The sequence below is a fragment of the Dendropsophus ebraccatus genome, chromosome 11, assembly GCF_027789765.1.
Source record: "Dendropsophus ebraccatus isolate aDenEbr1 chromosome 11, aDenEbr1.pat, whole genome shotgun sequence".
In the NCBI taxonomy this organism is placed as follows: Eukaryota; Metazoa; Chordata; class Amphibia; order Anura; family Hylidae; genus Dendropsophus; species Dendropsophus ebraccatus.
In genome coordinates this window covers 45965762-45981014 of record NC_091464.1, presented here as the reverse complement: position 1 = coordinate 45981014, position 15253 = coordinate 45965762, and the positions used below count along the sequence as shown (strand labels likewise).

Below are 15253 nucleotides of genomic sequence, written 5' to 3'. Positions count from 1 at the left end.
TTACAGGGGGGAAAAAAGAAAGAAATCCATTTCCCAGCAGGCAAAGAAAATCTGAGTATTACTAACCCTTAAGCCACAGTCCCCATCTGTCAGAGCTGAAAAGCCCCGAGCTGCGGGACAAGCCGCTGGTGAAGGAATTGGTTGAGTGAAGCCATTAGAGCAGGAAACGCCATGTCCAAGAGAGCGATGCCTACAATTTAATCAGTAAGCACAAGAAAGTAGAAATTCAATAAACCAGTTAGTTCTTCTTGAGCGCAGGAATGGTCTGTTACTTTAGGAGATTATTGAAGCCAGTGAAAAGAAAAGTCTATTATACTTTCAGATGGAACTGGAATGTTATGGCTGTGCTGCAATATCACAAGGACATAAAACCTGGAGCGGGAGTGATGGGGGGTATAATGCAGAAATGTCTGATCAATCATGATCAACACAATGTATGTGTGCCTATTCCGGTAATATATGGGCAGTGCAACTATAGAAATGTGAAACCTATATGAAAAGGATTGAGGATTTTTTTTAATTTGCTCTATTCTACAGTCTTTTGAGCGCTTATCCATCACTGACTTCACATCAACATTGTGTTGTAAAGTTATACCATTGAACAATGCTGGATCCTAAACAGGATGGACGGCGGTGGCAGATGATGGACCCCATTTATTTGGGCCTGTTGGTTTCTGGTGATGTGTCCATCCTTTTACACCACTAATTTCCGTTTGCATTGGGAGTTTAAACACAGATGAGAGCATATCATATGGGAAAGTGTGGTAATGAAGTGTGAGATGATCTTAATGGAGCAACCAACACAGTTTAGCGTTAGGCTGGTCATACATGTTACATAACGCTCAGCCGACAGACACTTTGCCTGACAACTCTATACGCAGAGTCTGTCAACTTTTACTGTGTTCTCAATATGAGTAGGAAAGTAAGAGGCAGCCAAACACCACTGCCGACCTATCTCACTTTCCCTTACATGAGATGGTCAGCGGGCACATCTGCAATAAGTGGGTTCTGCCAATATTGAAGAAGAAAAATTCAATTCAGCTGGTACAAGAAACTTTTATACAGATATGTACAGTATTGTAACTTCTATTTAAAAACAAACCTAAGGCTTCTAGTGTATATGATCTGCTGTATACCCAGATGGAGGAAGTTGTGTAGTTGTCTTCTGGCAGACATGGTGCTCCCTGCTGCCACCTCCTGTTAATGTAAAGAACTAGCAAAACTGCTGGACAGTTCCTGCCAGGTGGCAGCAGGGAGCAACATGTCTGCCTGGAAACAACTACCTAGCTACCATACAGCAGCTGCTAAGTACTGGAAGACTTGAGGTAAAAAAAAAAAAAACAGTAATTTGAAAATCTGTAACTTTTTGACATAAAAAAAAAATCTCCTCCAGAGTACCTTTTTACTCTAAGCTATATGATCAGCTAAAGTTATATTGAAATCTAGTAAGGACTAATATCTCTATATAGCAGTTAGATGTACTATTCTATAATCCAGAATTCCATGTCTTCTTAGTTATGCAGCTAAACCATCCTTGCTTCCTTATCACGGCTTACCTAGGTTTATATAATCTGGAGTCTGGGAAAGCTGGGTGACAACCCCCTGAATGTGGCAGCTATATTGGGAAAGTCACACAAAAATTTACAACAATTGATACAAAGGGCAAAGGAAATGGTTGCTCATAACAAGTGAGATTGCTTCCTTCTCATTAGGGCTGTGCAAAAGGGCAGACTCCAGATCCAGGAACGGATTCACATGGTGAACATAGTGTCCTCTTGGGATCTGATGAGAACAGATTCTTATGACGTGATTTGACATGGAGTACGATTGCCGCTGTGTTTTCCTACCTGTCACTGCCTTCCTTCTAATGTGGCAGCCCAGTGCAAGAAAGTGACATGAAGCCAGAGCTAGGAAAGAAGGACTGTTCATTTATCTCATTTGCAAGGCAGACATTATTAGAATTGGCTATTTGACGTCATGCACATTTTCTCACCATAGATAACTATAGGTGGTATACTAAATAAAATAAAGCTTTTAATAAACTATTACACAGTCCTGCATCTAGCATTAGAGTCACAAACCCATGATCAGCTGTTACCAGGGACCTGCAGCACCACTGCAAGGAGAAACATAGTATTGCACAGAAAACCTTTTCAGTGGTGTCCATTGCTTTCCATTGACACTGATATTCCTCTACATGTAGATAAGTGTAGGTTTAAATGGGTTATCCAGCATTAGAAAAAAAAGCACATATTCTTCGATAACTCCTTTTAAAATGACTTAAAAGTGTTCTTAAAAGTGTTGTTTGCCTACGTCACCCATAGTCAGTAACCTAAAAGGGAATGTGTTATCAGAAAATTACTTACTGTTTAGATAATGTTTTTGTGTTAAACATATTCTTTAAGAATTTTTGGTGGCATTTTTCTCGCTTTTATTTTTCTATCTAAATAATCCTGAAATCTTGCAGTTTCCATTCTCACCACTGGGGCTAAAACTAAGGTGAGACTTTGTTCTGTCTGTGGTGATCAGATGAGACTGCTGTGAAGTGATCTGTGCAGCATTGCAGCAACATATGACACCAGTAGATAGCATCAATACAATAGCAGCTCCCTCTGGAATGACCTCTTCAAAGGTCAGAGAGCTTGCTCAATGATGTTTCACATTAATCTCAAGGGGATAGTCTGTCTATTCTCCTATATGTCCATGAGTCTTGCTGTAAAGCATGTCACTAAATGCTGTGAAATAGTAAAAAAACATTAGAATAAAATAACTTTTACTATCTGAGTCTAATCAGTAAAAAAATGTAGGTGATGCATTCCCTTTAAACACAGACTCCAATGGGTATGCACTAAAACCTATGCAACATCCATAACACACCAAGTAGTTGTGCAAAGCTTTACTTCTACACATGTCAGCCAGCTGTCATCCTGCACTAAAACAGGTTTATTGATTTTGCTGCAGGTAGACGCCCAAAGGAAAGGAGCTAGACTTCAGCTTTATTGTTTGGCTTGGTTAGGAGAATGCATCTGGTTACTGATATTTCACTTGGACAGAGAGATCTTTTATTGGATTATTATATACTGAAGAAAGTCATGGAAGTATTAAAAACTAGTGGAATGATGCATGAGCAGGGAAGGCTGTGAGCTGACGGCCACGTATTTCCATGACTATGAAGTAAAGCCATAGATCCAATGCACTTGAGCTGTCCTGTAAATCACTGTGAAGAATATGTGTAGCATTGAATAGGAAATATAAAGCCATTAAAAATCCTCAGCTCACACCTACGTCTCTATATAGATGTCTGATAGGCATTTATTTTATAGGTTTTTCCTGGTATTTTATTGGTGAGTGTATTCTGCCTGTGTCTGTATATAATATATAGGTATATATTATATGTTGCTTATAACAATACTGTGCAGCAGATATATTTTTAGCACCTTTAGAACCTCGGGTGATCACTGTAACTAACCATTAGGTCTATGAGACCAGCAGGGAACATTGTGTTTCCCCTGCTGGAGTTTTTCTTTAACCCAGCAAATATCTCATTTTGGGCTGAGAATACAGAATAATGAGGTGACACATAAAATGTAATTTCTTTCTCATCACAAACCACTCATCATCTCCTCCTGGCTGTGGTAATCGATGGGCAGATAAAGCAGAGCTGGCGCTGCGGCAGCGTACGCACTGTTCTCCAGTACTGTGACATATCCTGTGTGACAATAGTCAGGAATCACAGGAGAGACCCTAAAAGGAACCTTGCTTCAGATGTCCTCTTTTTTTTTTTATATTTTAATATGTAATCTGATTTTATTAAAGAATTTTAGAAAGGAAACAGAAGTAATATATAATACCGTACCAGAATGTGGTTACGAACAAACAAAACAACCGCTGCACGCAGGCGGGGATATGCACAACAGCAAAAACATGGGTAAACGGACAAACTCCTAGTAAGCAGAAATATAGCATAAACGAAAGTAAGAAGTCCAGCCCATACGGCAACCACATCCCAACCTCTTAGTATCATAACTTCAAATGAAAGAGGAAAAAGAGGACAGGTGCTAGTGTGTTAGCCCGTTCAGTGCCAGCATACAGCAAATGCTAGCACGCTATAAGTAAGAAAAGGAGGGAATAGAAAAATAGAAAGAATAAGAAAAGGGGAAAAGAATTTCTCCGTCCGGGACATCGGACACCAGTACCGTAGGACTCCAACACCTCCTCCAAGTCCAAGAGACCACCGGTATATAATGATTCAAGCTTAACCAATCAAGCTTGGGAAATCTGCAGAATCCCGAAACAGGATGCAACCCCCCCACACCTTGGTGAATGTAGTATTGCGATCATTGTCTTCCGCAATCAGCTCCTCATATCTGCAGATCGTATTAAGCTCCGCTAGCCATTCTAACATACAGGGACAGATTTGCATCTTCCAGTGTCTTTTTTTTTTTTTTTATATTTTATATTTTAAGACTAAATACGATGCAAAATACACCTACTATAGCCTGATACAGTGCCAGTCAGGCAGAACATGTTCCTCATCCACCTATGGTTGGTTTCACATGAGCATATTACATGTGTATTTTTGCATCCATATTGCAGATACAGGTCCCATCTTGACTGTGGGTCCAATGCTGTTAGTTGAGGTCATCAGACTATCACCATCCATTATATGGATGTAGAAATGAACATGTAATACGCTCCTGTAATAGTGGCCTATAGCTAGAAGACTCTTCTCCAGACTTATTCATCTCCTGCTACCTCTTGTACCTGCACCTCTAGCTTGAACTATGTGCAGCATTATAAAAAGCACAGTGTTTTAATCTTAAATGGTGTCATCAATTCTTCTGCCCCTTTCAGCAGTCTCTATAACGGGTGTGAATTGTGTCAGACCACAGGCTCTGATTAAGTGAGTTCAGCAAGAATAATGGCGGCTTGTCGGCTCTATACCCCAGCCATGTGTCACCAGAGGCGTATCAGTGCCCAAATCTCCATGCCAGACGGTGACATAACGTTACAGTCCGATAGTCGCGGCAGTATAAATATTACCTAAAGTAACAGCAGTTCTTTTCAAGGGCAGATTTCTTTCAAAACGGTAAGATCCTCTGTGTGATACGGAGCCGGGCTGACATTAAATTGAGGAGACAGAACTGCAGTGCTGGCTGACTCCAGGCATCTATCACCCAAATTGGTAATTTCAGTCTGCTTGCATAACTGGAGAGCTCTGAAGCAACTCAGCACTTTTAATGCACTAGTCAGACATGTTATATCTCGTGTTTTTGCTTTTGTTCCTGCAGCCATCTCTTCCTGTCTTGTATACACTGTCCAGCCAGGCCACTCATGAAGCTGTTCATCTGCTTTGCAGGATGTTAGTCTTTGATCCAGTAAGTATTTTTTTTGTCCTTTTGTTTTATATTACACCACAGATCTGCCAATAGTTGATAGTCTTATGTACTATGTGCAGAGAGCTGTGTAGTCATGATATTGTGTACAGTGTGGCATATAAGAATTTTACTGTCCTGCACTCTCACAGGAAGTCAGCCACTAGGTATGATGATGATAAACCACATGGACTGCAGAATAGGGGAGAGTAAAGTTTAGTTTGTAGGCAACCCTACCTTTAGCATCCATTGTCTGTGCAGATTACTTATTCAGTATGCAAATTAGCTTTTAGGTATACTGGAGACGTGACTTTTTTTTTTTTTTTTTTTTTATCATGAGAAAGCAGTTTGAACCTCTCCCCCATCTTCATTGTTCTCTATGGGGAGAGGTGGAAGGAGATGAGGCACCAAAACAGGACAACAAAGAGTTTGCATATTTGTTAACGATTAACGATCTTAAACGACCGCTATTGCGAAAGACCTAAAAACGTTCACTTATTTCCATGGAACGATAATCGTTACTTACGATCGTATTTGCGATAGTTTTTTCTTCGCTATTGCGTTCGTATCTACTGTGAACGACCGAACAACGTCTTATTTAATGCGAACAATTTGCGAACGTTTTACGAACGAGCAACGATAAAAATCGGTCCAGGTCTTAAGCCCCTATTCCACAGGTCGTTTAAAGGAGCAATATCGTTCGTATTCGGCCGATATCGGCTGTTACGAACGATATTCGTCCCGTGGAATAGAGTGCAACGATCAGCCGACATCGTTCATGTCGGCTGATCGTTGCAGTCGCTTGTTTTTCAACATGTTGAAAAACAAGCGACTGATATAGCAGCGATCTGCTGCCGTCGCTCCGTTGAATAGGAGCATCGGCAGCAGACGCTGCTATATTCTATGGGCTGCCCGGACGATCAGCGATCCCCCGGGCAGCCCCCCCGCAGCTCCCCGCCGCCCCCTCCCGCACTCACCCGCTCGCTGCCGCCGCGTTGAATAGCGGCGGCAGCGAGCGGGGAACGAGGAGCAAACGAGCGCTAATAGCGCTCGTTTGCTCCTCCAAACGACTCGTGGAATAGGGGCATTATAAAGCGAAGAACGATTTCTCGTTCGGACGTTAATCGTTAACTGCATTTCAACCGAACGATTATCGTTTAGATTCGGACGATTTAACGATAATCTGAACGATAATCGTCCGGTGGAATAGGGCCCTATCTCTCTGACCCCAGCACTGACCTCTAAATACCGGCTTTCACTCAATTCCCACTGTGTAATCCATTGTTCTCTGCTTTCTGCTGCTGACTAATCTCCCTCCTCCCCCCTCCCCTCTTCATATAACAGACAGGGCCCGACTGATGTAAACTAGTCGAGATTTCCTGATAATGAGCTGTGATGAGAGGGGGGGGGGACCTAGGAAAAGTCTTTTTTTTAAAGCAGATAATGACATATTTGCCTAATAAACCCAATTACAAAGTTTCTTAAAATCACCTGTACTATTGATTTCTGCAAAAAAAAAAATATATATATATGACAGTGACACTTTAATTTTGGTGCACTGCTATCCCGTCCCTCCTCTTCCTCTAGTCATGAGACTGAGCTTCTCCTCAGCTGTGACATAATGGAGGGGTTGTTTAGTAGTCATTGTCAGGCATGACAAGAGGAGAAGAAAGAATGGGCCAGACAGGCATAGCGGTGCACCAGAGTTTTCACAGACTACTGAGCGGCTGACAAGATGTTAAAGGTAGTGTTCCTTGCACACTAACCTCCCCTATTTCGTATTCCAAGCAGATCATTAAACTGGATGTAGACTCAAGATAAAAAAAAAAATGTCATAAGCTGTATTTTATGGGCAAAAGTTTTGAGTTCCACCGCTTAATCATTGAATTTAGTTGTTTCATTCAGTCCCATTGCTACAGGTGTATGGAATCCAGCACCTACCAATGCAATCTTCCTTTACAAACACACGTGAGAATGGGTTGTTCTACAGAGCTCACGGATACCAGAGTGGTAATAGGAGCCACCACTGCAGCAAATCAGTGTCTTCCCTCCGAGATCTCCCACCCTCAGCAATGAGCGGCATTATTGGAAAGTGGAAGCATTTAGGAACAAGCACAGGCATAAAGTGAAGACCATGTAAAGTCAGAGTGCTGAGGTGTATAGTGCATTAGTCAGATGCTCTGCTGACCAACCGTGGCGTAAAGGGATGCCGCCACTGCACACAAGCGGTAGAAAATGTTCTGTACAGTGATCTGACATGTCTATTTCTGGTGCATTTATCTTCAAGATGCGTTGTAGCCCATGTTAGATCTAGGGCATGCCTTCAATATCTCCAACAGATGTTATATTTACCTCAATGCAGCTTGCAAAAAATCCACGTGCCTGCTGCTAAAACAGTGTCATTCAGGTGAACAGAACTGATCTTTGGTCAGCTGTTCTGTATGGGAATAAATCTGTTTTGCTATATGGGAATAAATCTCTGTTTTGCTATTTAGAGAAACATTACACTTTAGACTTGTGGCGGGTGATACATACACCTATAGATATAGACTGCTGTATTGATGCAATATATATATTGCAATATATCCATAGATATTATGTGTATGCCTAGTGTTACTGTGCCAGTCTATACCAGAGCACATAGCATTTCAGTTTCTCTATGTAAGGTCCTATGTTATTTGCATGCTGCCCCATAGAGCGCAGTGTAAATATTCTGCCATTATCCTGATTAGGGGAATCCAAGGAACACATGCTCAGGATTAATTTGCTCCCTTTATAAAAGCCTGTGGACAGTGCTGTCCTCCCAGGGGCATGCTCTTCTTTTTCTATTAAGTGTTGCCATACTATGACAGGCTTAATTCAGATGTTAATGTTGGATTTGCTTGTATTGAGCTCCCCCTAGTGGTTTGTACTGTTATGGTAGACTCTTTAGTAGCAACATTTTCTGTTGGCTCCTTAAAGCTACTCTGTACCCACAATCTGACCCCCCCAAACTGCTTGTTCCTTCAGATAGCTGCTTTTAATCCAGGATTTGTCCTGTGGTCCGTTTGGCAGGTGATGCAGTTATTGTCATAAAAACAACTTTTAAACTGGCAGCCCTGTGCCCTTTGGCCGTGGCTTAGTTTGTCTATGCATTAGGCTGGCACAACCTCTCCGTCCCTTCTCCCCGCCCTCTTCACCATTTTTCCTATTCCTCTGCAGTGAAAACTACACAGCTGCTTAACGATCCAGCCCATGTGCCATGCTGACACAGCTGACTAATAGTAGACAATCTGCCTGGGGCATTCCTAATGATGAGGAGGGTGGGGAGGAGGGACAGAGAGGGTGTGCCAGCCTAATGCATATACAAATGTAAGCCTCGGCCAAAGGGCACAGGGCTGCCAGTTTAAAAGTTGTTTTTTATGGTACAAGCGGTTTGGGGGATCAGATTGTGGGTACAGAGTTACTTTAATCTTTATGTGCAGTAACTTAGTGAACTCTTTTACTAAACTCAGACATTTCTGTGTGAAAGATCCTAAGACTAGTGATGCTTCTATTCATAGTGTGTGCAGAAATGGATAGATCACATGCTATTGCACAGCCTATTAATCAAACATTGAAATATACAATATTCTAATATACAGTAAAATATATTTCCTACCTTCTGCATTGTGCACCCATGGACCAACTAAATAAACCTAAATATTGAGTCAGTCATGTGACCAGCCACCCTCTGGTTATGACGCCGTGTTTAATCTTATTCAATTAGCCTATGGACACGCATGGGCTGTACTGTTTTAACTGTGCACACATGGGTCAGCTGAAGTCGTGTGAGTAATATTTTTTAAATAGCATATTATATATTGGAAAGTTGAATGGTTTCCATACTTTTGTAATATTAAGGGGTTCTATTAGGAAGCTAATCCATCCAGCAAAGTACGGAGAGAAGCTGCATTTCTAAAGTAGGTTGTCTCCAAGACTAAAGTAAAATCTGTTAAAATTCAAATTGAAAAAAAAAAATCAGGATTAGTTTAAGGTTTCTACTTATGCTCTCATCATCTGTGAGGCATATCTGGAATGTCTTGCTGTCTTTGGTAGTCTGAATGTATAACATGTCTTACCAGCTTTAGTGAAATACATATCAGTCACATCTTTGCTTGTTTCTTCTGCAGTCCAAACGGATATCTGCTAAAGATGCGTTGGCTCACCCCTACCTGGATGAAGGGCGTCTGCGGTATCACACCTGCATGTGCAAATGCTGTTTCTCCACCTCTACAGGCAGAGTCTACACCAGTGACTTTGAGCCAATCACAAATCCAAAATTTGATGACACTTTTGAAAAGAATCTTAGTTCTGTACGGCAGGTGAAAGGTAAGTAGTGTCTCCTGTAGTCTGGAAGTTCATCTGCCATTGTTTCCCATTATGTGTGAAGTAAGGGTAAATCACATCTGGTGCTATATAATACACATTTATACAGAAGGGAACAAAACTTAATTCCCTGCATTGCTCCCTAGTAAGAGAAAAACAGTAAAATGGAATTAGATAGGGTTTTCTTATCACTAAGATCGCTCCTTACATTACAGTTCAACATGTCCAAACATAAGTGTCAGGAAGAAAAAAAAAACAAGATGCCCTGCCTTTTTCTCTACGGACAGCATCTGTTGGTGGAGCTTAGGAGACGCTATACACTGTACATGGCCGAATTGGCAGAAGTCTTTAGACTTGAATGTATGGGCACCTTTAGCATAATTGCAGAGGGTCAAAACCCCTGAGGTATATTTAGTTCTGTGAAGTTTGATTTAATAGGAGTATTCACATCATACATGTGCTGTGTGGCTTGAACAAGTATTATGATAAGCTTGAGTTCAGCCTCATACAGGAAAATACAGCGACCCAACACTTAGACAGCAGCATTCCCAGTGCCTGCTGTGCAGGGAATGGCAGCATGTAAGTGAACTGCAGGGCTGGCTTAGCTGGCCTCCTCATTCAGAGGATTATTAACTCTCATCAGTCCATAGAATGAACTGATCCGCTGACAAGGTTCAAAGTTGGATTATCATCAATTTATAGCATATTTTGATACCAATAGTATACCATCACTTGTAATAGACAATCCCTTTAAAGGGGTTGTCCGGCGATAAAAAATTATTCACAGAATAACACACATTACAAAGTTATACAACTTTGTAATGTATGTTATGTCTGTGAATGGCCCCCTTCCCCGTGTCCCACCACCCCCACCCGTGTACCCGGAAGTGTGGTGCGCTATACATTACCTGTCGCGTGCCGACCACGGTCTCCGATCGTCAGCAGTGACGTCTTCTTCGGGAGGCCAGCGGATCTTCCCGAGTGCCGACGACTGCTGACGATCGGAGACCATGGACGACACGATATGCGGTGAGTATAATGCACCACACTTCCGGGTCTAGCGTGGGTGGGGGGAAACACGGGGAAGGGGGCCATTCACAGACATAACATACATTACAAAGTTGTATAACTTTGTAATGTGTGTTATTCTGTGAATAATTTTTTATCGCCGGACAACCCCTTTTACATAAAGCACTTTCTCCTTAAGCTGTGCTACTTGCCATTGTTTTGTCAGTTTTAGGTGCAGACTCTTTCTATGTAGCCTGGTCTATTTTATTACACGTTCAGAGCAACATTTTATTTATTCTCAAGAATAGTGATGAGCGAACTTCCCGAACGTTGGAGATTTCACTCCCCGCGGCTGAAAGAGTTAGATACAGCCTTAGGGCTGCCTGGAAAACAGGGATACAACCCATGGCTCCATCCGTGTTTTCCAGAACTCCCTAGGGCTGCATGCATCTTCTACAGGAGAAGTTCGCCTATTACTACTCAAGAATTGTTTTTAACTTTTCAACTATGTTTGTACTACAGAAATCATCCATCAATTCATTTTGGAGCAGCAAAAAGGGAACAGAGTGCCGCTGTGCATCAACCCTCAGTCTGCTGCTTTTAAAAGCTTTATAAGGTATGTGCATTACTTCTACTACTAACACAACATTTTAAATGTGTAATAAAATGTCCTGCAATGTATTAGATAAAATCCTAAGGAGAAATGAGAAATTCAAAATAAGACATCAGCAACATCTAGTGGTGATATTGGATATTTGTGGTTAAAGCATCTCTGATAAAAAAAAAAAAAAAATTCACATCACAGAGAAATGTCAAATGTTTGTGTGGCGGGGGTCTAAGGCTGCATTCCCACGTTCCGTGATCCTGACGGATCAGACGTGGAATGCATGTACCGGAGTCCCCCCGCGCCAGGTCAGCATCTGTAATTAGATGCTGGGAGCGGGGCAGACTGTATTCATAAGCGTCGCGCTTATGAATACAGTCTCCCCCACTCCCAGCATCTAATTACAGATGCTGTCCGGGCGCGGGGGGACTCCGGTACATGCATTTCACGTCCGTGATCAGTCAGGATCACGGAACGTGGGAAGCAGCCTTAGTCTTCAGACCTCCACTGATATCTACATATAGTTGGAAGAAGCATGTGGCTTCTGTCCCCAGCTCCCTGTGTTCTGTCTCATGAGATCAGCTCTACTATATATCTATGGAGCTTGTCTCAAGTAGCGAGATACATCACAGAAATCCAGGGAGAGAATCTAAAGATTGGTGGGTTTCTAGACACTCGAGTCCTGACCAATCAAAACTTTTGACATGTCTCTGATGAGTTTTAAACATGACAGGGACAGATTAATTAAAATAATGGGTTTGTGAAAACATTTGGGCTACCTGCACACGGGTTGGATACACTGTATATTACGGTGTGGAAAATATGCCGCTTATTACTACAGTATGTCTTATTCACACGGGGTCTGTATAGAAATGGGTTCTAAAACCCTAAAGTCCACCGTGTTACAAACTACTTTGGATCCAGAGCAGAATCCAAAAGTACATATTTAAAGCGAATGTACCACTAGGTACATCACTATGGGCTTTTTACATAATCAGACCGGCACCAGTCTATTCCCAAGCATCGGCCCGGCATGAAGCACTGGGTGCAGGCCTGCCAGCCCCCAGTGTGACAATCTCTGCTCTGTGACGCGCCCCCATTGATTCTAATAGAGCCGCCTCATAGAGGGGAGGGGGTTTCCTCACACTGTGAGCCAGCAGGCCAACCCCCAGTGCGTCAATGTTTTTTGTTCAGGAAAAGAAAAATTAGCCTTATAAATATAATTGAGTATAAATTTGAGTATAAATATAAATTTTTTAAAACTCTAATTATATGTTTAGACGTAATAGACTGATATTTTTTATTTCCCCATGGTCATTATCAGTAACACTTGCGCTCTCTTTAACCATTGCAGTTCCACTGTTGCTCAGCCATCTGAGATGCCACCATCTCCACTGGTTTGGGAATAGTTTGGAAGACTTACTACTGAAGGTGTCCTGTAGCTTTCCACTGGAGTCTGGGGATTGCAATCTTGAAGCTTGATCGTGCTTGTACTATTTACTTTAATTAAGATTTAACTTATCAACCACTAAATGTAAAATCTATATTCTATTTAAGAAAAAATGGCGTACTGGTGACTTTCACTCCGACAAAGTCAGTGGTTGTATTTTGAGATAATTTAACCCCAAATTGATTTTTTTTTTTTATTAATTCTAAGCAGTTTTAAGGCTCAGAACAAATTGACGATTGCACCAAATTTTGTGAAATAAATATTTTTTTTTCTTTTTTTTTTTTTGTTTGTTTCTGTAGAGGTTGCTTTTAAGTTTAAGTATTTTGTTCTATTTATATTTTAATGAAAGAGACTGTGCAAAACCTTTTTATACTGAGCCATTCCTAAAACCTCGTTTTATGTTGATACAAGCAATTGCTAGGAAGAATACAAACATTGTCCGGAGACCAATCATGAAGTACTTCCTAAAAACAGGAGCAGACCACTGGATGGCGACGTCACCCGGGGTTCAGTCTCCGACACTTGATGGCTTCTTTGCATCACTGTGCTAGAGGAGCGTGTTGCTATTTTGATATAGTGAAGACAGAAGGTTTGTGGTTAGAATGAGTGCATCTGTGACTAGAGGGGCTGGGACGCTTGGGTTCCTTCCCTTCATATAAATATATAAAATTTATATTTAATCTATTTTTCTTAGACTTCCTTTTTTTCTTACCTTTTCAGTCATGGGCATGCGTCATTATTCATCAGTGTAAATTATTCCATTGATGGGCTTCTTTGTAAAGGTCCTTCTCACGTCCCGCTGTACAAAGGTGCACTAGCTGGCACACTTAAGTTGTTTTTGTGAATTTTTTGGATTTCTTTTTTTCTTTGCACTGGACAGTTCCAACATGATGAAAATCAGGCCAGAAGTGAACCTAGGGAGTATCTCTAATTGTATATGCGTACATAGGGAAGAGCCGTTGTGGACGTGTTGAAATGTCACAGTAGAATATTTTTTTTTTTTCCTTTTTCATATTTTTTTTTCTTTGAAAAACAACAAAAAACACTGAATATTCTGTGCATATGTACATACAAACTGATGGCCTCTACCTCCTGGAGTTTACAGCTCAGCTTGTTTCACTCCAAATTGTTATTTTTAGGTTCAGTGTGCAGACTTTAAAACTTGAATGTTCCTTCCAACTTTTATATGTAACATTACAATACAATAAAACAGAAGATTGCTTTCACCTATATCAAGACATTTTAATGGACTAGCGTTGTATGAATCCAAGAGTAATTGTTTCGAGGGGAAGATAGAGGTATTTGTAACGGACTATTAATTGTTAAAGTTATTGTAATTTATCTTTTAGAATAATATTTTTATCCTAAATGAGCTGGATTGTAATAGGAGGAGACTAAAAAAAAGTTTTTATTTCTGTTTTTGGATTTTTAAGCTTATGAGAAGTTTTAACTTCAATGAAGTAACTTGCTGTGAAAGACTGTATATTGGGATTCCACATTTTAAGAGATGGTATGGTATCTTTTTCTACTTCTTTGTTTTCTTTTTTTTTCCCTCTAAAGTGGCTCCTAATAACAAACTCCAAAAGAAGCATTTCAACAAAGATGTCCAAGAGACAGTTTACCATCAAAATGTATCTGCAGATGGAGCTGAAGACCTTGAAAGGCTATATCTTATGATATTGGTCATATGAGACATTCGATGGTCACTTTGTAAAATGTAGATTTGAAGTAAAGTGGTGAAAACATTAAATGTGACAATAAAACCTTTCTTGTTCTTTTCTTTAATTTATTGTAAGCTGATTTATACTGCTATGTGTTTTCGTTCTTTTATTGGGGTATTGAAAAATATTTTTGGCATCCTATCCGCAACTTTACAAGCGTGTATGTTTCTATGGTAACAGACTACAGCAAACTGTGTACTCTGATTCTACAGTCCTACTTCCTTTAATTTGTCATCTATTTTTTTTAATTGTCACGGTCTCTGTACTAATACAGTCTACCTTAGACAGACTTTACTGGTAGAGTGATATTTATGGCTTAAAATTTAAAGAGTCACTTTCGTGAATTTTTTTTTTTTTTTGTGCAGAAATCAATAGTCCAGACGATTTTAAGAAACTTTGTAAACTTTGTAATTGGGTTTATTAGCCGAAAAAATAATTTTTAGTGTCAAACATATAAATTTTATTAAAGGACAAAAGTTAGCAGATATATCATTCAGTGGCCTACATGTCCATCTCTAAACAAGGAAAAGGTAATAACAGGAAAAATAGATCCAGTGTACCATTACATATCATGAGGTAATACATGCATCACATAAATGACATAAAGTGGAACCAGTTATGCAAACTTAGAGAGATACATAATAAGAAATATCCGCAACAAACGGAGAATTAAACCAAGGGGTCCAGGTCTTCTCATAGAGGGCAACCGTATCAGCACGTATGGCTGCTATCTTTTCTGAGAGCATAA

The 15253-nt window shown here is 40.5% G+C and overlaps 1 protein-coding gene across 2 annotated transcripts in view; it reads left to right on the top strand.

Annotated features, from left to right (window-relative positions):
- The window catches only part of NLK (nemo like kinase), a 127351-nt gene extending 112782 nt beyond the window's left edge, over nucleotides 1-14569 (top strand). For both annotated transcript variants that reach the window (XM_069945169.1, XM_069945170.1), the window contains exons 8-11: nucleotides 5292-5378; nucleotides 9527-9725; nucleotides 11253-11346; nucleotides 12689-14569. In XM_069945169.1, coding sequence (XP_069801270.1) covers nucleotides 5292-5378; nucleotides 9527-9725; nucleotides 11253-11346; nucleotides 12689-12743 — 435 coding nt within the window. In that variant the 3' untranslated portion in view covers nucleotides 12744-14569. The remainder of the gene's footprint in view (nucleotides 1-5291; nucleotides 5379-9526; nucleotides 9726-11252; nucleotides 11347-12688) is intronic.
- Nucleotides 14570-15253: the final 684 nt, after the last annotated feature.